General features: G+C 48.6%; 1 protein-coding gene across 16 annotated transcripts in view; it reads left to right on the forward strand.

Moving 5' to 3' along the window:
* The window catches only part of MAPT (microtubule associated protein tau), a 104,367-nt gene that overhangs the window by 47,454 nt on the left and 32,523 nt on the right, over window positions 1-24,390 (forward strand). For 6 of the 16 annotated variants that reach the window (XM_074343412.1, XM_074343415.1, XM_074343420.1 and 3 more), the window contains 6 exons: window positions 5,760-5,879; window positions 9,755-9,841; window positions 12,434-12,520; window positions 16,264-16,329; window positions 20,134-21,189; window positions 23,883-23,938. In XM_074343412.1, the coding sequence (XP_074199513.1) occupies window positions 5,777-5,879; window positions 9,755-9,841; window positions 12,434-12,520; window positions 16,264-16,329; window positions 20,134-21,189; window positions 23,883-23,938 (1,455 nt within the window). In that variant the 5' untranslated portion in view covers window positions 5,760-5,776. The remainder of the gene's footprint in view (window positions 1-5,759; window positions 5,880-9,754; window positions 9,842-12,433; window positions 12,521-16,263; window positions 16,330-20,133; window positions 21,190-23,882; window positions 23,939-24,390) is intronic. The other 10 variants (XM_074343414.1, XM_074343421.1, XM_074343417.1 and 7 more) reach the window with 6 other exon arrangements.

Here is a 24,390-nt window from a genome sequence, read left to right on the forward strand (position 1 = left end):
GAAATAGACTCACAAACATAGAAAACAAACTATGGTTATCAAAGGGGAAGGGAGTTGGGGGCAGGGATAAATAGGGATTTGGGATTAACATAAACACACTGCCATATATAAAACAGATAAACAACAGAAAAAATACTGTACAGCACAGGGAACTGTATTCAGTATCTTGTAATAATGAATAGTGGAGGAGGATCTGAAAAAAATACGTATAACTGAATCACTTTGCTGTGCACCTGAAACTAACACAACATTGTAAATCAACTATACATCAATAAAAATAGAAAATGCACCCCCCCAAAAAAAAACAGAGGAATTACAGAATGTATTTTCTACAGCAAATCAATCACCAGTTAGTTAAAATTCAATGGGAGGAATTCTTCTTTTGAGCAGGGATCTTATAAAGACAGAACCCTTGTTAACCAGCTTCCTTTGTCCCTAATAATGTTCCTTTGACTGTGTTACCCTTTCCCATTTTCCCAGCCATCCAAGCCCTCACCTCTAGTGTAATTCTGGATTCTGATCGTTCTCCCTGACCCCAGCCCAATTTTGAAGCCCAGTCTAATATTGTGTAAAGGATAGTACTTGGGTCGGATTATTTCTCTCCAGACCTCTGCCTCCACTCTGGTTCTGGCTTTGTCACTGTATGCCTGGACCAGTGCAATCAGCTCCCTGCCTGCCATCCTTTCTTATCCATCCAATTGGCCCTGCCGACTGCTGCCAAAGTGACCTTAGGGTGCCTCTTTAATGCTGCCCTGCTTGTGCCTCTAAACAAAGTCCAAACTGGCCACTTTGCCCACCTCCGGACTTATCAAGTGAGAAGCAGCCACCATGTCACGTGGGTCACCCCATTCATCCCTGACGTGGTGGTTGGGCACATGGGCAGGGAAGGAACCATGGCAGCCATAGCACAAGCAGCCTCTCTGAGCTGGACACAAGCCAGGGGTGGTGGGAACCACCTCTGAGGATACAGTGTAAGTCCTAAGGGAAAGCGGTTCACTTGGCACAAATACTACATCGACTTTCATCGATGCTGAATTTGCCTGTTAAGTACCGTCTAGACACATCTGAGATCACTAAGGTCTGCTTGGTTTAGTTCTTCCTGTCTTGAGCCTGGTCTGCCAGCTGGTGCATTTTACTGTCCTCGCTTTGTGCAAAGGAATGAGCTGGCAGATGGGGACATGCATGCTCAGGCGGTGGGGAAGCTCAGCAGGAGGGCTGGGGCAGCAGCACTAAGTTATCGGAAGAAGAGAACTTTAATCAGCGAGCCTGTCTTTTCAGGGCATCACTAGAGGGTGAGCTTTGGGATATGCATGACGTATTGGTGAGCTACAGCGCCTGTAGGTCCCTGGCCTCTCATCCCTCCCAGGCTGCTTTGAAAGAACTGCTTTCTCCAAAAGCTGTGATTTTAAAATATGAGCAACCACTGGACTAGGGGCAAACTGACTTCAAGAGTAGAGATAAGTGTAGAATGCACCCCCACCCCACATTCTTTTCATGCAAAATTCATTTTCTCTCGGTCTCTGCCAGCTTCTTTTCACAAGTTCACTGAGTGAGATTTTCTGCTAAGGGGTCACATCTGTCTGATAAAAAGAAGCCTAGAAAATGGTTCTCCCATTCATGTTCCAGAGACCTGGGGGGGAATCCATTGCAGCTTTAGGGCTCCAGCCATAATCATCTCTGCTTGGAAACCCAAAGCCCTTACTAGTAAATCATCACGCGTGATGAGGGGGAGGGTCCCACTCACAAAGGCAATGCAAAGGATGAGGAGACATGGAGAGTGGCCTCAGCAAGATTAGAAAAGATAGGGGAAAAAGAGAGAGACAAAAAAAAAGTCCTCAGCAAGATGCAGGACTGCATCCCCCAATCCACCCCAAGAGATATGGAAACAAGAACAAATGGGAAAACTTACCTTGCTCTTGGAGGGGGTACTAAATATTGTGAAGAGAGCCATTTTTTATCATTTTGGCACATCACCCAATTCTAGCCAAAATCCTAGTGGAATTTTGAGAAATTGAGAAAAAAAAAAGCCCTAAACAGCACCTGGAAGAGAAAAACGTACAAGAAAGTCAAACAATTTTGAAAAAAGAAAGTGAGAGTGTCTAAGCTCACCTAGAGAATAAGGCTGGAGATCCAAAGCTTAAATCAGGGGAGTCTAGGACCAAAATTGACAGGTGAATGGAGCAGACTAGATGGTTCATTCACCTGGGAAAAGAAGGAAGACTGTTCAATGAATAGGGCTGGGCCCACTGGTTTAGCTGTTGTATTTGGTAGAAAATTGGGAGAAATCTTTTGGATTCCCACATCGTATCATACACCTAAATAAATTTTAGATGAATTAATAAATTTAATACAAAGAATTAGATCACTAAAAACATAGTAGAAAATATCAATGATCTTTATGTGCCATAGAGTAATGGAATAATCACAAAGGAACATAGATTTGACCATATAAAAGTTAAAACCTGCCAGTAAAGTGTCAGAAACTAAAATAAAGGGCAACTGACTGGAGAAGCTGTCGGCTACAAATGTGATGAAGGGTTAGTATTACTCATAGGTTAAGAGCTCACTTCAATCATCACTGAGATGTGAACAGAGAAGCAAAGGATATATATAAATGGGCGTTTTATAAAAGAAAAAGCCAATGCATCAGATTTTTACTACACTTCTATCCACCATGTTCCAGGTGGGAAAACTTGGTCATTGAAAGGAATCTATCAAATCTACAAAACAAAATTACAGAACTCATGAAACGTCTTAGTGTTCACTAAAACCTCAGCTGCAGGTTGAACCTGAGTTGGCTGGCCTGTCTCACCTGGGCCAGGTGTAGAGTCTCCAGTCAGTTTGGGAGGCCTTGAGCTTCTGGGCTGATTGCGCCGCTCCCGGGTGGGGCTCCTGGTGAGTCAGCAGACAAGGTGATGCATGGACCTTTTCCAGGGATGAGCAGTTGGGCAGTGACCAGGGACATCCTGAAAGAGGCTTCATCAGGAAGCAGTGAGGGAGGCGTTGGGGAGGTGGGTGAGGAGCAGTAGTTGAGTCCTTGCATAATAGAACTGGTTCCTCTTAGAACAGGGGTTCTTATGTTTGGGAACTTTAGAAGGGAAACCAACCATCAGCATGTAGGGTAGAGAATATCACCACCAAATTCTAAGCCTTGATGGATGAATAGGGACTTCGAGCTTCCCAAGATGAAGTCTTGCTCATCCTTGAGGAGATGCCAAAGGTTTGGAGATGCTCGGCCTTGGATGCCTCTCCCAAGATCTCCTTGAGGGACAAGGGCCCCAGTCAGAATGAAAAGGCACCCCTTCTCTGTATGTAGCAGCTGCCTAAGTGGGGCCAGCCAGGCCACCACTCTCTGTTTCACCCAGAAGAGCTCTCACTGACCTATTCTTAGAACACTCCTAAGCCATCCCAGCTTCTTAGCCTACACTGTGGATGGAGAAGAGAACTCAGGCACCCACGCCAGCATGTCCTGCCTAGAAGGGAGGGGAATGGAGCTGGACGTGAGCATGCCAGTGCCCAGCTGGTACAAACAGCGCCAGAAGTCTGGCTGTCCTACCGCCAGTGTCAGTCTGCAAAGTGTTACGTGGAGGGTCTGATCCAGGTGGTCCCTCCCACCCTGTAGCCCACCATTTATATGACTTGCCCAACACCTTTCAGAGGTGAGACTGTGGATTTTAGAACATTCTGCAATTCACAGTGCACTTAGACAATGCGTGACATCAGGTGTGCCCTCCACACCTCGCCCATGGCAGACATTATTCAGTGATCACAGACACCAGAGAGCTAGACGCAGAGGAGGCAGGACGGAGAAAGGCCCCTGTCCTCTCCTCTCCAGTTTGTGTTACCAGTTCTCCCCCAACAGCTCGCCCATGGCCACTGAAAAACAGCTCACAAAATGAAAACAGAAACATAAGAGGATAACTATTAACAAATTATAAAGGAAAATTAGAGATTTAAAGTGAAGAATGCAAACAAAATTAGAATAAAGGTAAGAATATAAATGGAAGGCAATGAAGAAGGGAAGATGGCAACCCAAACTTTAAAAATAAAAATTAAAGACTAAATTTATGTTAAAATTATTAAAAATTATAAAAGCTGCAATTATAAGAAGAAAAGTTCAACAAAAACAAAAGCACCCTAAGAGGTTAGAAAGATAGAAACTAACAGGGAAGTATATTTTAAAGGGATTTCAAAAGTTTAAAAATGACTCAGTGATACTCGGGACAACTTTTATAACTCTTCTGTAAGACTAAAATTATCTCCAAAAAATTAAAATGTTAATTAAGTGAAATGTTAACATGAATCTGGAGTGAAAATTCAAAGTAAAAATAATAAAACAATGTAAGGATTTAAATAAATACATGTAAAATAAATCAATAAATATATGTTTATTTAGATATGTTTTATTACGTATGTAATAATACATATGTGTATTTATTATGCCTTTATATCTTTATATAAACATGTAGTAAGTCAAATAAATATGTATAAAATAAGTCAAAACATAGCTTAGAATTTATTTTATTTTATTTTAATTTTTTTAATAGCCTTACGTTTTACTTATTATTTAATTACTTTATTTTGGTGGGGGGAGGTAACTAGGTTTATTTATTTTCAGAGGAGTTCCTAGGGATTGAACCCAGGACCTCATGCATGCTAAGCAAGCACTCTGCCACTTGAGCTATACCCTCCCCACAAAACATAGCTGAGATTTTGAAAGGGTAAGAAATAGAAACCAAGATCAAAAGTTATAAAAGTTTAGAGGGGGAAGTAAAAGCAACTATAACAGGGGAGTTTCAAAGATAAGAAAAAATATAAAGTAGGAAATAAGTAATATGAGATAAAGAGATAGTTTTTTTTTAAAGATATCAAAGTAAAAGACAGGAGACTCAAATGACAGAGATAAATATGTAAACTATGGAATAATCCAAAGTACCCTGAATGAACCAGAGCAAATGGCCTCCTCAAAAGCTCAGAAATTCAGTTACGAGTTATTTTTAAAATAAAGGATTGAAAATTCTCAGTAAAGAGGAGGGCAAAGTACAGTTAAATGGTCATTCCTGGTGGGCTCTGTTGAGCTGAAGCCGCGATTGGGCTGGGGCCTGGGGAAGAGGTGGGGGGAGCCGGTACCTACTGCTCTTCAGCTCCAAAATCTCACCCCTGACTGGGCCCTGTTAGGGACTTGGCCTAGCCCTGGGAATGCACACCCGAGGGTCCTGGTGGGGGCCCGTGAAGTAAGTGGAAGCCCCGCCCTGCCCCCCGGGAGGCCACCCTACTCAGTGCTGGGCAGTCAGGACAGCCGGGTCAAGAGCTGATTCCACTGCACAGCCGCGTGTGATTAAACAGTCTCCTTGCTTCTCTACACCTCCTTTTCCTCACCAGCAGTGCCTGGCTGATGCCGTCCCTCTCCATAAAGAAACCATCAAACATCAAAAAGTCAGCAGCATTGACTTTTTAGCGGTGAGGAAAGAGCACCGGGCATAATAACAAGTCAGGTTTACTGAACCTGCCCACCTCATGGTTTTGAATATGAACTGATGTGATCTGGGTGAATTAAAAGTGCACGTACATGTTAATAACACTTCGGCTGAGATACACCCCCTAGGATGAGGTTGGGCATCTGGTTGCTGAGGAGGGGAGAGGAGAGGTGGAAATCTGTCTGCCATGAACTGGGCAGGTGGCACCTCTCTCTCCCTGCCCCCCCAGCGCTTAGCCTCAGCTCAGCACCCCAGCCCTCACCTCCCATCTTCATTCTCCAGGTGAGCCTTGAACTGGGATGGCTGAGCCCCGCCAGGAGTTCAACGTAATGGAAGATCAAGCTCAGGGGGACTACACCCTGCTGCAAGACCACGAGGGTGATGTGGACCATGGCCTGAAAGGTTAGTGCACCGCCATGTGTAACAGGCCCAGGCGCCTTGGGGATCACGGCCAACCCGATTGCTTTGGAAAGGGCTAGCAGGAAGGGTTTGCATCCTGCTTTCTAAAGGCGTTTTAAATACTTTATTCTGTTAGATTGTCAATAGAGTTGAAGCCTCATTAATTTGAATGAGCCAACAGAACTCAAAGAGTGAGGCTTATTTGAAAATCCTCCTTTCCAAAGGAGAGTTCGCCACATGCAAGGATGTAATGTGACAAAGACTGTAAGGGGTACATCGGTCTAATTCATACAGGAGAGCTCTCTTGAGTCTTTAGCCATACCTGTTAGTCTATAAATCAACAGGATTCATTAGCATGCAAAATATGTGACCTTTATACATTATTGGGGGAGGGTAATTAGGTTTATTTATTTTTGGAGGAGGTACTGGGGATTGAATCCAAGACCTCATGCGTGCTAAGCATGTGCTCTACCACTTGAGCTATACCCCACTATATACATTATTTTTCTGTCTCCCTTAATAGGCCTGTCTGGCCCCTATTTGGCGAGAGTTGATTAGCTCTGAGATTCCTACTGCATCTACATTAATAAACCACATCAGATTCTAAATATTCTATAGTACAGTGTTTTAGTCAAATTGGCCTGGCCTCCTCCCTTCCCCTTCATTTCACTGTCTGAGCACCAAGTTCGGGGACCCCAAGGAGCACACAGAGCCCTCTCTCCAGCTCCGAATGCCAGTCTCTGAGTCTCTGCCAGGAGCACCAAGCTGGCCCTTGAGGTGCTGAGTTGGGCTGTGAGAGGCTCTTCTCCCCATGGTGTCACTGGTGGCCAGTGCAGTCCTGGTGTGAAAAAGACTAGGTTCCTGTCCTCCAGACCCACTTCTAAGGAGGCAGCATGGCAGCCTACTTTTCTAATGCTAAAAATAATAAAACACTTTGCAGCATGGGGGGGTGGGATGGTAGATGGAAGTGGTGATGCTCCAAGGTGGGAGGGGACCTCTTCTGGGTACATCAATCCAGGAAGGCCCCCTGGAGGAGGTGGGGTCACCAGGAGGTGCCCTGGGTCGAACATGAGGAGCAATCTTCCCTTCCTTGGAGAGGTTTCAGGACTCACTGGGGGGGCCTTGTTTCAGAGGCTGTCTTCTCTGTACCAGTTTAAGCGGAGAACTGGAGTCAGCTTGGGAATTAGACAAGTGGGCTCCAAGTCAGAGGAGGCAGGGGAAGGAGCAGGCTGTCTGGGAGCTCAGAGGCCGCCCACTGGCCTTCTTGGAGCCCACCCAGCCTGAAACTCTGGGTGAGGGGGTGGGGAGAGATGCCCGCTTCAGCCAAGCATTCCAGATAGGCCCAAACCTCCCCCAAGTGGTGACAAGAAGAGTACATTCTGACCTGTCCCAGGCTCCAGCCAGAGCTGCTAATTTTCAGCTTCCCACAGCAGGGGGTCAGGGAGTGGGCAGCGGGACGCTAAGAGCTTGCTCATCTGAGGCCCTGAGCCCGCCACCCCTCCGCACGTCTCCTCCCTGTCATTATTAGTATCACGTTTTCACTTGGTGTATCAAGGGTCCAAATTTGAGTGATAAAGTATATGGTCACCCCACTTACAATGGAACTTCCTTAAAATGATAATTCAGGCATTTTTGTAGAACTCTATTGTTAGCAAAGGGTCTTTGCTACCAACATCTCAGTCACTGCTCACAGTAACCAGTAAGGGCAGATGTTACCTTCCCCAGTTTACAGAGTTACATCTCTGAGATCACGGGGCTGGTATAGCCTTCAGCTCCAAGTCAGCTCTTTTTGCCTCTGGTCACTCTTTCAGCCAAGTCCCCTGGGAGCTTCAGTTATTAAAGGCTCATGGAATCCAACTTAGACTCCCATCATACTGAATTCTGCCCCAGATGAATTGTGCCAGTGAAAAATGATGCTCTGTTTAGGGTAGACTGGTTTAAAAATTAAGTTAAAATATATATTATGTTGTAATAAATGTACCACAATAATATAGGATGTTAATAATTGGGGAATCTGGGTGTGGGGTACCCTCTCTGCTCTATTTTGCAATTTTTCTGTGAATCTAAAACTGTTTTCAAATAAAAAGTTCATTTTTTATTTAAGTCCAGAAAAAAAAGTGGTTTTTACAACTCATTTTTTGAAGGGGAAACTAAATTCAACTTGTAAAGTAAGAACAAGTTTACCAAGTTATTTTGTGTCTCAGAGTTGCTTAAATTGTGCTAGCTGAAACTCCTCAATTCTTTTAAAATTAAACTGATTGGAAGATCTATGCTAAAAACATATATACGTGTGGATGTATAATATACATATATGCAAATTTTAAGTTGCTAACCTTTTCGTCACTGCTGTGGAAGGAAAGTGCTTAAAGATATTTTAAGCAAACTTACCCGAAGAATAAACTTGCCAAGAAAGCAAGTGATCCCTAAGAGATTTTCATAGTTCTCATCAAATTTGTTCTTACTACTAAGGATTTAGAATGAGTTATTTTTATATGGGGAGGGAGGGTTGTGACTTGGCAGAAGGTGTCACTTTACAAGCAATATTTTAGATAAGTGACAGAGACTATTTTGAATAATGACAAGAAACTACATGTAAAATGCTAGAACAAAGAGCTTCTAAGTGGATGCTTAAAGTTGGAATAGGACTAGATAGAGCCAAAGAGAGCTGCAAAGTGGGTGAAGGTTGCTTAACAGATGAAATACTGCACCTTAATGAATTAAAAGGTGTTAATGGGCTAACTTGTTAGGCCTTCCAGGTAAGACATTCAGAAGAGGCCTCTTCCTCCTTCCTTCCCTGCCTCCAAGAAACTTAACAAGGATAATGCTGATGATGACAGTTGCAGGCTGGGGACAGATTAGGGGAGGGGGTGTTTGGGGGTCAAGGACCTGAGGCACCATCACACCCATAGATCCCTATGCTCTGGCAGTCCAGGCTGCTTGGTAAAAAGACCCGGCAGACAGTCTCCATGATGCTTCCTTACCATGTGTCTGAAGCTACTTGAGGCAGTGTGCAGGTTTTTGCAAGCTCCAGGACCCACCACCCAGGTGCATGCAGGAAGCTTGTGTAGAATCAGCCCTTCTTTGGCTGGATGGGTGCGGCCAGGGCTGGGTATCTGGGATGGTGTTAGTCTAGCAAAGGGTGCGAGGTGTCTGATCTCGAAGTGCAATGAAACACCCCTTTTTTTGCCTCGGGGTTTTGCTTCGTGCAGAACCAGCTCCTATCCTCCGCCTCCAAGGCTGCCCCCACCCCAGGTGGAGTGGCTTTTACAGAGTCCATCAGAGCTTCCTTGGCTTTGGATTCTGAAAGGACAGTTTTCTTTCAGTAACGATGACACATTTCGGGTGTAACTCAAGGCTTGGTGGTCAGTTACAACCAAACGTCCAGTTAGAAGCAGGTATTGTGTCTGCCCTGAGCTAATTCCTTTGCAGAGGAAGGAGTTATATCTCTGAGTATTTTCCCAGGTGTCTACTTGTCATGAATTAATGGCAGTGATCTCCTGTGACCCTCTCCAACAAGGAAAGACAGAGCCCCAAGTTTACTCATGGCTTTGCTTTCTGGTGTCTGCTGCCCGTTTGTCAATATAAGAGCCTTTGTCTCAATTAGAACCATGAGCTAATTAAAAGGCAGTTTCTCCTCTTGCCCCAGATCAGCTGCACATCACGTGGGTCTTTGCCTGATGCCTCATGGAGGCCCAGTTGTACTGGGGGGGTTGGGATTGGTCCCCTTTGTGGTTTTCTCATGCGGCCACGTTCCATCCATATGGGTTCCACGCTGGGTGATTTCATCTCTAAAAGACACCACTCCCAAGTTCCTCTGAGGTCGAAAGTGGGGGTGGAGAGTGGCAGCCATTCTGAGGGGCTCATTGTGTATGTTCCAGAATCTCCCCTGCAGACCCCGGCCGATGATGGATCTGAGGAACCAGGCTCTGAAACCTCTGATGCTAAGAGCACTCCGACGGCGGAAGGTGGGGCCTCCCTCCTCTCATTGCTTTATTCAAGCAGCATCTCCATGCTCCAGCCTGCGCTTAGCCATGCTTTGAGCCCATACATGCCACCCTTCCTAGCTGCATTTGCTGCTGCCTCTCCCTCTGGCTGAGAGATATGCTCACTCAGTGCTTTGTGGAATGGGGCTCAGGCCCCCAGTATTGCAGGAGCCACGCCCTGTTTTGACACCTTGCTCGCTAGTGCCAGGTATGGGCGACTTCATCGTGGGTGAGCTTCCAGGCAGCTGCACTTGAACCGGCTGGGATCCGTAGCAAAGTAGGGCCTAACCACAGCTCCACAAAGCCCCTGCTCCTTGACCATTGTCCTCCCCCAAATTCCTCCAGAAGCTCCCACCCACTTCGCTCATCTTTCGTGAGCCACCAGGTCATGGAGCAGCTATCTGGCTGAGGAAAGGGGCGGGTCAGTGCACATCTCCAAGCTCACACTTTGGGACTCATCTTGATTTAGTATCCTTCGTTTCTTGGGCTTGGCCTGGGCCTCTGGACCTTGGCCATGGTGTTGGTTCCAGTGCACATTCTAACCTGACCTCTGTAGACATTTGGTGTCTAGGTTATTATAAAGTTCCTCCTGTATTTCCTGAAGTGTTCCTTGGTCCTGATTTTGACCATCTTCTCTTGCTTCCCATCAATACCAGTCAAAATTTCGTTTGATTTAGGTAATGGAAAATCCAACTAACTGTGACATATATATGAAGACATTTGTCTCAAATAATGAAATGTCTGGACTTTGGTGACATCTTCTCAGTGTCATTAGTGCTCTTCCATCTTTATCTTCTGCTGTGCTTAATGGCTGGATTATTACCTCATGGTTACAAGATGGCTGCTGTACCTCCAGGCATCACATCTTCCCTCAAAGCAGGAAGAAAGTAGCAAAGCAAAGTGACCAAAATGTCCCTGAAACCAAACATGTTCCTTTTTTATTAAGAAAGCAAGAGTTTTTCTGCAGGCCCCACCTGGCCAACTCTGTGTGTTTCTCATTGGCCAGAACTGGGTCTTGTAGCCACATCTGGCTATAAGGGAGTCTGGGACACTGAGTATTTTGCCTTTCAGCCTCTTAAGTAGGAGAAATCAAGGGAGAAGAGCATTGAGAATGGCTTTTGAGTAACCAGTCTGCAGTATCTGCCCCTCCATCTCTCCATCCTCTCCAACGTTCTATTCTCAGCACTTCTCCAGGCCCTGCCCATGACTTTGGAAATTGTGTCACAGGATGAGAACCTGGCATCAGCATCTCCCCAAGTGTTCACCTTTGGATGAATTCAGAAAGTGGCCATCAAGTGCCTACCAATTGTTTGGTATAAGGGTGCATCTGTGAAGGGTAAACTGGATGTGGCCCTTCTCCTCCCCGCCCTCCCACCTCTGAGGTTTTCAGCCTAGTGAAGAGAATATCAAACCAAATGCTTTCTGCTTTCCTTCTTAGAGCCAGTGATGCAAGACATAGCCTGCTGATCTTGTTAGGACAGTTTTGCAAGTTGCCTACTGCCCTGAGAAAGTCCTGAAACACTAATGCTAGATTTTATGCCAGCCTTCCATATCAGCATTATTCTGGGAGCATCTTCCAACCAAATCTTGCTGCACTCTGAATCCTGTACACATGTGGGTCCCAAGAGCTTCAGCTCTCACTCGACAGGGAATGGAAGGCCCACTGGGGCAGGGCTCTGCCAGCTGCTTCTGAGACAACCAGAATAAAAGAGAATCCATTTGACTAGCCTGACTCAGGCTCTTGGAAAGCTTTCGAAGATGACAACTCCTTATGTTTGCCCAGAACAGCCTGGGAGTGTGCCAGGGCACTGCCTGGGGAGGAGTGCCGATTTGGAAGTACTCACTTTGATGAGAGACCAACAGCAGCTCCTGGTGCTGGATCTTTACCTCCGGCCTCTGCTTGGAAGGTGGATCCATCTGTTGGCCTGTTGCCAAGTGCCTGACTCTGGATAGGGCTGGCTTGTTCATTGCCACTCAGGGGAGTCTGTGCTTTGTAACCATGGGACGTGGGCTCCAGGAGAGATGGGGATTAGCCGTGGAAAAAAACTTGGAGGTCACCTGGTGGTGATACTCCCATTGTGCAGAAGAGGAAACTGAGGTCCAAAGAAAACAAAGTACTCGCTTACAGCAAGCCTCCCAGCAGAGCCATAGACTCCAGTCCTAACCCCAGAGTTCCTGCACTGCCATGGTCCCAATCCCATTCTCCTGTTCTGCACTCCTGTAAGGATCTGTGAATGTCATCTGATTTTCAACATTTCTCCCTTAAAAACACTTGGGACCATCCCCAGCAGTCCCTTTCGTGCAGTGTATACATGGGGGCTGTCCTGGATTTCCTGGCAGATGGCCTGGGCGCCTCATGAGCAGGTGCCACTCAAACAGAACATTAACATGCTTCCTGGGGAGATATCAGGCGGGAGCACGGCTCTGGGCCCTGCTTTGTGGTGTTGCTTTTTTGCATGCAGCTGAATCCATTCCCGCCTCCCCGTCCCTGCACTGCTCCTGCTCAAAAAGCAAAGATGAGGGGCGTGGCACGCCTCATCCTGGCCCCCTGAGGTGACTCTCCATGGTTTTCAGACGTGACAGCACCCTTAGTGGATGAGGGAGCCCCCAGCGAGCAGGCGGCCGCTCAGCCTCCCACGGAGATCCCAGAAGGAACCACAGGTGAGGGTGACTCCCAGGGCTGGGTGCCCGGCTCAGCTGCTGGAGGAGGGGTGCGCATAGGGGCTATGCCTGCCTCCACGTGAGGCAGGAATGTGGGTGGACGCCACTTCTGAGAACCTTGAGTTGTTCTGAGCTTGATGCCCCGTTGCTTCCACGGCTGCTGCCAGCCTCCCAGAGGACAGAGGACCTCCTGGGTTCCTTCTAGCTTCTCCTCTCCTTGTCGCAGTCAGCTCCGGAGAGTTCTCCGAGGCAGGCTGCTGGCAGATCCTGCCTTCCCCTCTGAGGTCAGTGCCCCTGGTGGGACTGTGCCCAGCAACCGGGTCACTTCACAGGGAGTCAGAAGCTCTGTAGGGGAGCACTCAAGTATGCAGCAGCAGCCAGGTGACTGACCCACACCTCCAGAGGATCGTGATTGCACAGTCCCCGAGGAACTCAGCAATGTCATCCAGCTTCCATTTTCAGGACTCTTTTCAAACGTATCAGCGTAGACCAGACATGACGAGACTGTCCTGTCAACACAGATGATGGGGAATAGCCCAGACAGGGCGCTGACCAGAAATAGCACTGGACTCGAAGCTACCAAAGTCACTCAGGAGCTGCCCAGGCCCTTAGGACATGGCAAGCACAGCCCAGAGCTCTGGCTGTCACTTCCTTTAGGTCCTCTTCTCTGGCCTTATGCAAAGACTCCAGCCGCTGGCTTGGTGATTTGGAGGGTACTCAGCAAGACATGCAGAAGAGTTCTGGACAGTGGTTCACCAGCAGTGAGAGCAGGGGAAATGTCCCCCTGCAGGAGCTTTCTTTCCTTCCTAAAGACGGGGCTCCCGGAAGCCTTCTCTCCACCGTGTGTCGACAACGATCGTGCAGGGGCCAAGCAGCACCACCAGCTCCTTCTGAGTAGTTTCTGCCTTACAAGTTGGTCTTCTGAGATGGGTGGAGGGGGGTGTTCTGGAAGCTGGCAGCCCTCATCCTTGACAGTGAAGGTCATTTGAAGGCCATGGAATGAACGACTCATGGGATGAGATTATGGGTAACCTGACTTTTGTCTCCCACTGTCTCTTCACAATTTTTTCAGTGGGGGAAGTACTTCGCCTGCCCAGGATGGAAACTCTATTCAGCTCATGACTTCTGATCACTCCTAGGTTAATCAAAAGCATTTTAGTCTCCACAGTCACAAAACCCAGTCTGCAAATGCTGATTAGAATGTCCAGTCCTGTGTAACAGTTAAAGCTGCAGCCCCTCCTCTCTGAGGCTGGGGGAGGGGGATGGGCAGGAGAGTTCTCACTGCATTGGCACTGCTGTGAGCTGGCTCCACAGTCTGCAAGTGTTTAAAGTTGACTCTTGCTCTGTGGGGACTTCTAGAATTCTTTCAGATGCTCCCTACCCCCGCCATGGCCATCATCCCCTTGAAGGTCCCTCCCTCTGCATTTGATTCAAGCAAACATGTTCTTTCTCTTCAGCCCCCTGGGACCTAATGATCCACCTCCAGCCTCACCTCTAAGGAGGTCAGCTTGCTCACTTTGGTGGCCCTTCTGGACACAGGTCCATGGGAAGCATGGGCGTTCTTTGCCCAAACACATTGGACATGCAGACTGCCAACAGGGCTGCCACTCCTTTGCTCTGCCAGCAAAGCAGGGCCAGCCCACCTCTCCTCCTCTAGCTTTCCCGGGTTGGGTGCTAATAGCCGTCCACCTTGTCATCAACCATAGGGACACACACCATGCCTTTCAGTGGGACTGAGATGGGAGGTGGCCAGGCAGCCACCCACTACCCCCCAAGCTGCTCTCTCCAAAGAAATCTTCCTCCAAAATTCTCTCCCCCTCTGCCCTCTCCAGCCTTTACATCCTCAATAAGGTGGGATGTTTGAGAGCTGGGAGAACGTTTTTTCAGCTGGTAGCTTTAACAACATATACCTTAGTTTAGTACCTCCCATGGGCATGTCTCTTTTGCTGTGTCTTGTTTCTCCTGTGAAACTTCCCATTCAAGGTGCATTTGCGGGTGTGGTGTGGTCGTCCCACTGCAGGAATCCCTGACCTCCTGGGTGAGCATGGAGCCCTCCTGGGGCTTCAGGGATGTAGAGAGGTCACCCAGGGATGGGATTGTTCAGCCACTGTTGCACACCGTCCCTCCCTTTGGCTTCTCTGAGCATCTGTTTTGCTGGGATCAGGGGGCATCAGAGATACCAGCAGCCTCCAGTTCTAATTTGCAGTGGGACCAGGATGTCACAACACTGCACTGGCACGAGAAAGCGTTGTGCTTCTTGGTGCCCCGAGTGACATCATCCAGCTCGCTCCCTCATGTCCTCTGTCTCCAGGACTCCATGCCGTTTACCTGGGCTTGTCACCCTGAGCCTTTCTTCCATAACCTTGTCAGAAACTCAGACCAAATCTATGCTCAGAGCTGTTTCCCGGACAGTTGGCTGTTGTCAAGTGACAAGGAGGTGTCACCATTAGACCTCCTGGGCCGTACAGTGTCAGCTTGCTTACAGGGGATCCAGAAGTGTCATACATACCAGCTGGCAGTGGGTAGGGGGGTTGCCTGACCTCACTGCCAGCCCCCCAACCCTCGCCAATGCTGCCCTGGGCCAGTCAACAGCCTGGGAGTATATAAGATGTGTCTGTCCAGTGACCCACAGGATTTCTTTTGCCTCCTCCATGTTCTCCGTGGTGGGCCTGTGCTGGCAAGTGGTGGTAACTTGGCATTTCTGGTTTAGGTGTAGAGACTGAGTCACTGCAGTTCTGGGAGAAAAGACTGGTGGCCCAGCCTGCAACTTGTGGGCGTTTCTCAGGGTGGTGTCCTCTCTGTCACTGTCCATCAGGACATACTAGCTCTTCTGGGGTCGTGGGTCACTGCATGTCAGTGTGTGGCCAACTGGCCTTAGAGGCTCTTTCTCCTGGACAGTTGTCTCTGTTGTCCTGCAGCAATATCCTGACTTTTCCGTGGTGCAGGAATGAGCATTGTATGAAAGCTCACTGAGTGTGGTGCTCTTGACAATGTGATCAGGAGCTTTTCTCAGTCTTTTTGGTTTGGGATGAACTGTGGTTCCTTAAGCAGGAGCCCAAGACACCCCCAGAGCTGCTCACTGACACTGCTGGGCTCCCTTGAACCAGGTAGCCCCTATTCTGATCATGTGGTTAACAGGATTTTCCCAGTAGATTGGAGGAAAGAAACTGAACTGCTTGGGGGCACCTACATGTACCAGGCACTTTGCTAAACACATTCACACAATTCTTGTATGAACCCTCACCACTTCCCTACAAGATGAGTCAGTGTCATCACCTGGGGGTTCTAGAGGAGGAGACAAAGGTTCAGAGGGGCTAAGTAATGGCAGCACCTGTGTGTGAACCCCAGCCAGATGCCACCCCTTCCCCCGGAGCGCAGGCTGGGGCTGGGAGGGCAGCGCTTGGACACAGCCCCACAGCAGTGGCTGAGCAGCAAATTGTTTCTCTGACCTCACCCGTCTTGTGTCTTTGTTGAGTGGGGTGCTCTGGACCCTGGAGAAGGTCTTTCCTGCTAGACCATGTAGCCCGTAAGTGGGTGAGTGTGTGTGGTTTGTTTAGTGAACTGTTCTCATCAACCTCCCCAGCAGTCACATTTACAAAGAGTCGGCTGTGCAGCGCCTTGGTGCTGGTCAGGTGTGCCTGTCTTGTGTTTTCAGAAACATAGCGGAAGAGGCAGGGAGCTGTTTCTAGTAAACAATAACTGTCTTTGCTTTCATCTTCTTCATCTGCTGACACATACACCAGCTGAAGAAGCAGGCATTGGCGACACCCCCAGCCTGGAGGACCAAGCTGCTGGACACGTGACTCAAGGTCAGTGGGCTAGAATTGCCTACGGCGCATGCCCTGGGCGGTGGGAAGAGGGAGATTGCAACATTCAAACAGACCCTGCCCTGAAAGGAGAATTTGAACCTGGGCCGTAATTCACGGGTCCAGATTTTTAAGAGCTGTTTTTTAATTGACGGCTATTCATATATAGAAAGAGCTCTAGCTCTTTCTAGCCATTTCTGAGTCATTCCCGAGGTGTTTGGTATTCTGGAAGAAGCTGGCCTTGCCCAGCCTGGGGAGCCAGGAATCAATGCCCAACAGAAAGGCTAATATGCATAATGAGGGATTCTCCCTGTAGGCTGTCCTCTGGCGGGTCCCGGCAGCAAATCCTCCACTGTATCACCACCAAGCTATTTCTTTTCAGCTTTCTTCTGTGCAACCTTCCAACCTTACTATGAGTTTCTTCTTGGGGACCAAAACTGCTATGTTCAAGAAAAGAGACTTTGTATAATTCCTTAGCATAAATGTTTTAAGAACTTAATTTTTTAAATCCTAGAGATTCCTTATCTTAGGAAACAGAGACCTCTGATACAACCTGGCTGGGTTTGTTTTCTATCATTTGCTGCATAAACGAGCTTGAGTCTACTGTGTAATGGGGAAGCTTCTAGACTGTAAGAGCGTGGGGAATATGCTGTTCTTTTCTCCAGAAAATGTGGGCTTTGTTGATGTTTAGCACCACGGCTGGGGCCATCTGGCTTTGGGAACACTTTGGGCCCTGAAGAAATGTCTCCTTAAGGGTATTTTGAAGGCTTAGCTACACAGTTCTGCTCCCAAGGAGTCCCTACCGAGTGGTGGGCCAGTGTTTCCCACCTCACGTGGCACAGAAAGGCATGTTTTCCTTCACAGGCTTACAAAGAGCTTCCAAAAAGATTAGAAGGGATAATCACTGTAAGGGGGAGCCTCAGTCTGTGCGTTAAACAACTAGAATCCTGCCTCCTATTTCTTTTAGGTCATCATTTTCAGCTTTTTAAAAAAAAATTGAAGTATAGTTGATTTACAGTGTTGTTTTAGTAGATTTTTCAGCTTTTAGGTAAAATTAGAGGTTTTTATAACCTCTGGAAATAATCATCTCTTTCTATAAAAAGAAGTGAATTTGAGGGGGGAGGGTAGAGCCCAGTGGTAGAACACATGCTTAGCATGCACGAGGTCCTGGGTTCAATCCCCAGTACCTCCATTAAAAGATAAATAAATAGATAAACCTAATACCTCCCCCCAAAAAAAGATTTTTAAAAATATATTTTAAAAGAAGTGAATTTGAGCCTTTTCTACAAATTTTTATTTCAGGCTATGTCTGCATGTCCCTAAAATATATTGCATGCAACAAAAGGATCAGGCCAACAGCTTTTCCTAGAAACTTTACTTTTGTGCCAACTGAACTTTTGGTTTCCCTGGCAGTAGCCTAGAATCATACAGATGTAAAGATGAACAGCAGATAACACCTGAAGTGGGAAATCGGCACCAAATCTGTGAACACACAGAGGTTTCTACCTCTACTCCCAAAGCCAGTATTTAATGTCTTGATTGGGGCTGCTGATCCAAATGGCCAAGCCCAGCTCCCTCCAGTGTAACTTTGTGAAACTTGGACACACTAGTGATCCACAAACACATTTTGTTTGTTCCAGGCCTGCAGTCTGTTTTGTACTAAGACAGATTTAGGAAGAGACATGTAAACAAAAGCACAGCTATTAGATCTCTTCCTTGCTCTTTCCTGCTGCAGGAGACCCTCTGGCATCCTGTGTTCATACAGCACCTAAGAGGGAAAAGATGTTTCGGGGTGGAGCTGCAGTGTGCTGAGAGTAAGGGGGGGACCCCACCCATCTTACCCCTGCTCACACCCCAGGTAGACCTTTCTTCTGTGACTGTCATCAAGACCAGGCCTCCAAAGGGGCTGTGGGGACACAATTGATCTGTACTCCTAAAGCCATCGAACCGTGTTTGCTCAGATATTGTTTACCTTGGACCCACCCCTGATGATTGCTGTGTTTGATATTTACTGAGCACTTTATAGTATCCTGGGAACTGAATAGAATATTCTTCCAACCTGGTTCCTTCTTCCAGGAGTGTAATAGCACTACGTCAGGTTACACACACACACGCGCGCGCGCGCTGTATAATCATATATTGGTAACTTTTCAAGGTATGTTTACTATTTATGTTTAGGGCCTTTGTCTCTTTTTAATGAGGGTCTTTTAAAGTCTTGCAGGTATCAGAGTATAGTAACATCCCAAGAGCAATTTCTAAGAAGCTTTGGGAGGAAAATTTTTTCTCCCCAAAAGGTGCTGGACACCTGGCCCATCATGGGGCGTAATGGCCAGCAGGGGCCGCCACTTCTGCTGCGTTGAGCTGGTTGGTTGAGGAGAAGTCGGGGCTGAGGTACCTGCTCAGGCTGTCTCTGGCTCGACTTGTGTCCTGCATCTCTGAGTCTGACCAAGGTCCCCAGCGAGGCTCCTGTAGACTCCGTGAAGGCAGAAATCAGCATGTTTTCCTGCCACCCTTCATTTATTGATCCCTGGCCCTGCGGCAGGTCCTGTGGCAATTCCAGGAACACAAAGGAATGAGGTCATGATCTTCAGGCCCCAGCATAGGGGTGGGAGGTGACAGTGAGCCGTGGCTGGGTCTCTTGGTAGTGGGCCAGCCGGCAGCCACACAAACCCCGACCGGGTTGAGGTTCCCCATGTGTGTCCACTTGTGCTCTCCCACCTCCCTTCCCTCACTTCATTCAGTCTCTTTCTCTTCCAAGCCCCCAGATCCTCCGGGTTCTAGGTTTTGTTTAAAGGGGAGCTGTGGGAGTTGTGTGGGTTATTCTGTTGGGACTAGGGAAGACATTTGAGGCTGTGAATTTAAAAAATCCAGGATGTTTATTAGGAGAACCAAAGAGCATAAGTCTCCTGTCCTTACACACAGATACTTTAAGGAGGGAGTCACGTTCACATCGTCTGAATAAAGCAGAAAAAAAGTGAAGTGTGCCCTCCATTGACTGGCTTGGCAAGATGTGTGACCAGGTGAAGCAGTGGTTCCCGTGGGCTGGCCACATCTTTGCTGTGCAGAGTCCTTTACTGCCTCAGTGGTCTGCCTTGCCTTATGCCGAAGGCTGTCCATAATCCACGATCTGGATAAACCTGATCCATGTTTCTGTTTATAGGGGTCTTATGGCAGGCCTGTTAGTTAAGACTAGAACACTGATAATGATACATTTTGGGTTTTCCAAATCTATCAGAGCACAGGTTTAAAGCAGGGTGGGTTTGTGGGCACTTCTGGTTTCATTCAGCAGAGAGAGAAAGGGAGGAAAGAAGATCCTCACTGCGCCCAAGCCGGGTCCCAGCTAGAGGCCAGAGTATTCAGGAGGCTCATAGTCCCTGGACAGGAGGACAGGCTTCTGTGGCTAGTGAGGTAAGCTCGAGGCAGGCTGCAGCGGGGCCGGCAGCCCTGCACATGCTGGCGTGCTCAGAGCCCATCCAGACCCATGATAGACAGAGGAGTAATGCCAGCGCTAGACGGGGCCTCAGAGGTCACGAGGCCCCCCTTTTACAGATGAGAAAACTGAGGCCCAGAGAGGGGAGTTGCTCACCCAAGGTCACCCAGCGAATTGGTGTCAGACAGACCAAGAGAGCTCTCCTTCTGAGCAAAGGAAAGCAACAAGGATGAACCCAGAGTGTGGGCTCCTTTTCTTGGTTAGGTGGGCTTGAGATGCCGCTTAAATGTCCTTTTCTTCTTTCGAGAGTGTGTTCCCTCTCAAACAGTTAATGCACTCTTGCTAACCTTTTGCCAACATTGCCTCTTCAAACCCAGAGGAGTGGAGAATTCCAGGCCAGCAGAGGGAAGCACCTGAGAGGCCCCTGGCCAGTGAGCTTAGCTCTCAGGTTCAGCCTGGACTCGGCCGAGAAGCTTCTGGGGTATCCGTGCTGCCTCTGGGGGAGAAGCATCATCCCATCTGCCAACTGCCTCCTCCACCAGGAGGCCCTCAGCCACACCAGGAGTCGGGACCAAAACCAGGGGAGGGTCTGGCCTTTCTGAAGCCCGCCTCCCCTGGATATCTCCAGACCGAGCCTGAGAGTGTCGAGGTTGTGCAGGAAAGTTTCCTCAGGGAGCCGGGGCACCATGGAGGTGAGGCCATGGGCCTGGGGACCCCAGGTCTGATCCACCAGCACATGTCCAACGTGCCGGGGGCTCCCATCCTGCCTGAAGGCCCCAGAGAGGCCACACACCAGCCTTCAGGGATAGAACTTGAGGACGCAGAGAGAAGCCGCCAGGGCTCTGAGCTGTTGGAGCGCCAGCTTTTGGGAGACCTGCCCCAGGAGGGGCCACCTCTGAAGGAGGACCAGGGCAAAGAGAGGCTGGGGGGCAAGGAGGTGGATGAAGACCGAGACATCGATGAGTCCTCGCCCCAGGACTCCTCTCCCTCCCAGGTCTCTCCAGGTCAGCAGAGCCCCCCAACCCAGGGCGGGCCACCCCCCCGGGCAGTTTCCAGAGAAACCACTGGCATTGCAGGTCTCCCAGCCCAGGGTGCCATCCCCCTCCCTGTCGATTTCCTCTCCAAAGTTTCCACAGAGACCCGGGTCTCAGAACCTGAAGGGCCCGGCGAGGGCCCCCCGGCGGAAGGTCATGACAGGCCCCCCGAGTTCACGTTCCACGTGGAAATCAAAGCCAATGCACAGAAGGAACAGGGACGGTCAGAGGTGGATTTGGAAGGGGCTGCACTTCCCGGGGCCCCTGGAGAGGAGCAAGAGCCCCGGGGCCCCTCTGAGGGCGAGGACACAAAAAAGACTGAACTTCCAGAACCGTCTGAAAAGCAGCCTGCAGCTGGCCTGCCAGGAAAACCCGTCAGCCGGGTTCCTCAACTCAAAGGTCTGTGTCTTGAGCTTCTTCGCAGCTGCCCGGCGACCTCGTGTGCCACCCCGGCTGTGGGCACTGCCACTGAGCTTCCAGCCCCTCCTTGGCTCCAGCCGCTCCCAGGGACAGCCACTAAGCCGGCCGCCTGGGCCTCTGCTCACCCTCCTGGCCTCCTCCTGCCACTCAGGCTCTGGTAGCTCATGTCCCTCTCACGCTTGCCCGCCGTTTTGCATGTCACCAGCACCCCTGCCAGGTGCTTTCTGCCCTGATCACTTCTCTGCCACTTGATTTATCCGTAAGGTTCCACTGGCCCACCAGGGGTTGGTGGGCTGCACACTACAGACAGGGTAGCAGGTGCTCCCACTTTTGAGGGCTTGTTAAGTGCCTTAAATTCATTGTCTGGAACCCTCCCAAGTGGGCATGATTAGCCCCACTTTGCAGAGGAGGAAACGGGGTCAGAGAGGTCAAGTACGTTGTTGGAGGTCATTGAGTAGCATGTGATGGAGCCAGGTTCAGAATCCAGGTAGGTCTGCTCTAAAAGGCACTTCCCTCTAACCACAGTGCCTTCCAGAAGTGTGCCCTCCTCGCTCAGAGACTCAGGGCACGTGCCTGTCTCCTGCTGCTCTGTCGGTGGACAGCACATTGCATGTAGCAGGCGACACACACAAGCATCTGGGGGTGGCCCAGAGCCGTGCTGAGCCTTTGGCCCAACAACCCCCAACCCGCACTGCCTGTGGCAGGAGAGGCCGTGAGCAGAAACAAAATCTTCCTTGTCAAAGAAAGTACCTCTTTCTCCGTCTGCAGAGCCCAGGCAGTCCCTGTGCTGGGATTGCAGGGGTCTCAGTCCCGCTCCGTCTTGAGCCCTGAAAACCAGGACCGCAGCAGCCCTTCGGGAGCTGGAGAAGTGGGAGGGGAGTTGCCCAAGTGTCGGGGTCTCTGGGTCCTGTCGGGAAGAAGACAGTTTATACCCCAGAGGAAGCCGCATAGCCACAAGTTGCGTACATTCATAGGTTTAGGTCCTGTAGCATTTTAGAATTATTTGCGGGGCCCCAGAAATTAAAGCTACTTAACCTGTCAATTGCAGACATCTGTTAAGTGTTGATGAGATTCTGCTTGTCGCAAAAACTTTGAAATATCACAGATAAAGGAATCTGTATTTAAAATTTAAGACAGGAAAAAAATCCTATTTTAAAATATCCTAAAGTCCAAAATAATATGGGACAAATAATGGCGATGACAGATTATAACAATATTTCTTGAGTTTGTGTTTTATTGAATATTGGTCCACTGGATGTTGATAGGTGTGTCCAGGTTAAAAAGAGTTCCATGGTCCAATTAGTTTGGGAAAAAACAGGCTAAACAAAGTTAAACAGAGTTTGCTGTGGCAGGACTTGTGAGACCCTTTAACATTCAAATGTATATTGTGATCCTCTGAGAAAGATTCATAGTACTCATTTCCCAGATTTATTTGATCCCACCTGCTAACATCTCCTGAAAGAGGGCTTGCTCAGTGATACCCAAATTGGGAAATGCTGATCTGTAGATGGTTTTTATGTGTGACATAGATGATGCTGGGCATTTGGGCAAAGGATGTGAATCAGGTCCACCAAGGGCTTTTATTAAAGTGCAGATTCCTGGGCCCTGTCTTAGGCTTACAGTGTCTGGGTGATCCCGGGAATGTGCATTTTAGGGACCTCACCCAATGGTTCTGCTGCATAGTAAAGTTTGAAGACCTCTGGGCTAGATCATCGGTGCTGGTCATTCGGAAATCTGGTCTCCAGTAGCCAGAGAGAAGCTCCAAGCAGCCCCATTGTCCTTGGGGCAGGGGAATAGGATATTGAAACCAAAGACAAAAATCTATAATCAGTTTTCAATAATGAATGTCAATCAAAGGGAAGAGTGAATTAGAGGTGCTGCTGGTAGACAGGTGGATTGGTCTCACCAAGGGGTGTGGCTTTCTAAACACAAAAGCCATCAGTGGTTTGGTGCTAAAGTCCAGAAGTTGTCTATGGGATGTTTGCTGGTAGCCAGTTTGTAGCTAATTTGGGGAAATGGCAAGGATCAGCCCCTTGGGAGGGCCTGTAGGTGGTGAGAAGACCTTCCAGGGTTGGGTCAGGGGTGGGATGGGCTCGCTGGACAGCCATCTGGGGCTGATCACCGAAGCCCCCATTAGTGATGGACAGGCTCTGGGTAAACAACCCATTCCCCCTGACCCTTGGGTGACAGTATGAGCAAGGGGTCCTGCCATGGGTGCTGGAGCCTGGCTGAGCTGCCCCATCCATGGCCCCAGGGCTTCCAGCTGCCCCTCTTTGGAGTGAGGTTGGCCCCAGCTGGGGGAGGCTGACCCCAGCAGAGAGCAGGGAGGGAGCCTATGAGAGGTGGGTCTGCACCATCTCCTTCCCTGCCCACCCCGTGCCCCCGTGTGCCCCAAATAGTTTCCGCTACATCCCCTCTGCATGTCCCCGCCCTCAGCCAGCTTGCTGCCCCCTCTTGTCAGGGTGCTTTGAGCATTGTCCCCAGTGTGCTGTGTTGATACTAACAACCAGAGGCCTAACAGATTCAAGGGGAAAGAAAATCAACTGGGCTTCCACCTGCCCAACTGAGCAAAACATGTTGTACGGATCCCAAGAAATCAGCTTCACTACACCAGGTTTTTTCTGAGTTGCGCTAATGGGTGTAACATACACTCTCATCTTATATTTTATCAGCTCGCATGGTCAGTAAAGGCAAAGATGGAACTGGACCCGATGACAAAAAAACCAAGGTAAGCTGAGAAAGTCATGAAACCTCTCTGCCGGCAGCAAGTCGATCGAGATGCTGTGCTTTGTTTCTGAATTAATCTTTATATATAACGGTGGGGAGCGGTTGTCACAGAAGTGTCATTCAAAGTGCGTGGTGTTTTTATGCAAACTTTTAAAATTCCGGCATTTATCTGCTGATACTTATGACTGGGAAGGACAGTCAGCAGATTAAGGAATTAATTAATGCTTCTACTTGCAGTCACATAAGCATAGTCTAAATTAAGATGTTCATGGTGAATGAAGGTATGTTTGAATTTTCTGCAATAAAGTTTGAATTTTGTACATTTTATGCTTCCCACTACAGGTCTAGGCTCAGCATATGTATATACATGTACACACACACATGCGCACGGATCTGTTTAAGGTTTACCTTGAAAATACTATTTACTTAGGGGGCTGAGAGATGTTAGTAAAG

The sequence above is a fragment of the Camelus bactrianus genome, chromosome 16 (genome assembly GCF_048773025.1).
Source record: "Camelus bactrianus isolate YW-2024 breed Bactrian camel chromosome 16, ASM4877302v1, whole genome shotgun sequence".
NCBI lineage: Eukaryota > Metazoa > Chordata > Mammalia > Artiodactyla > Camelidae > Camelus > Camelus bactrianus.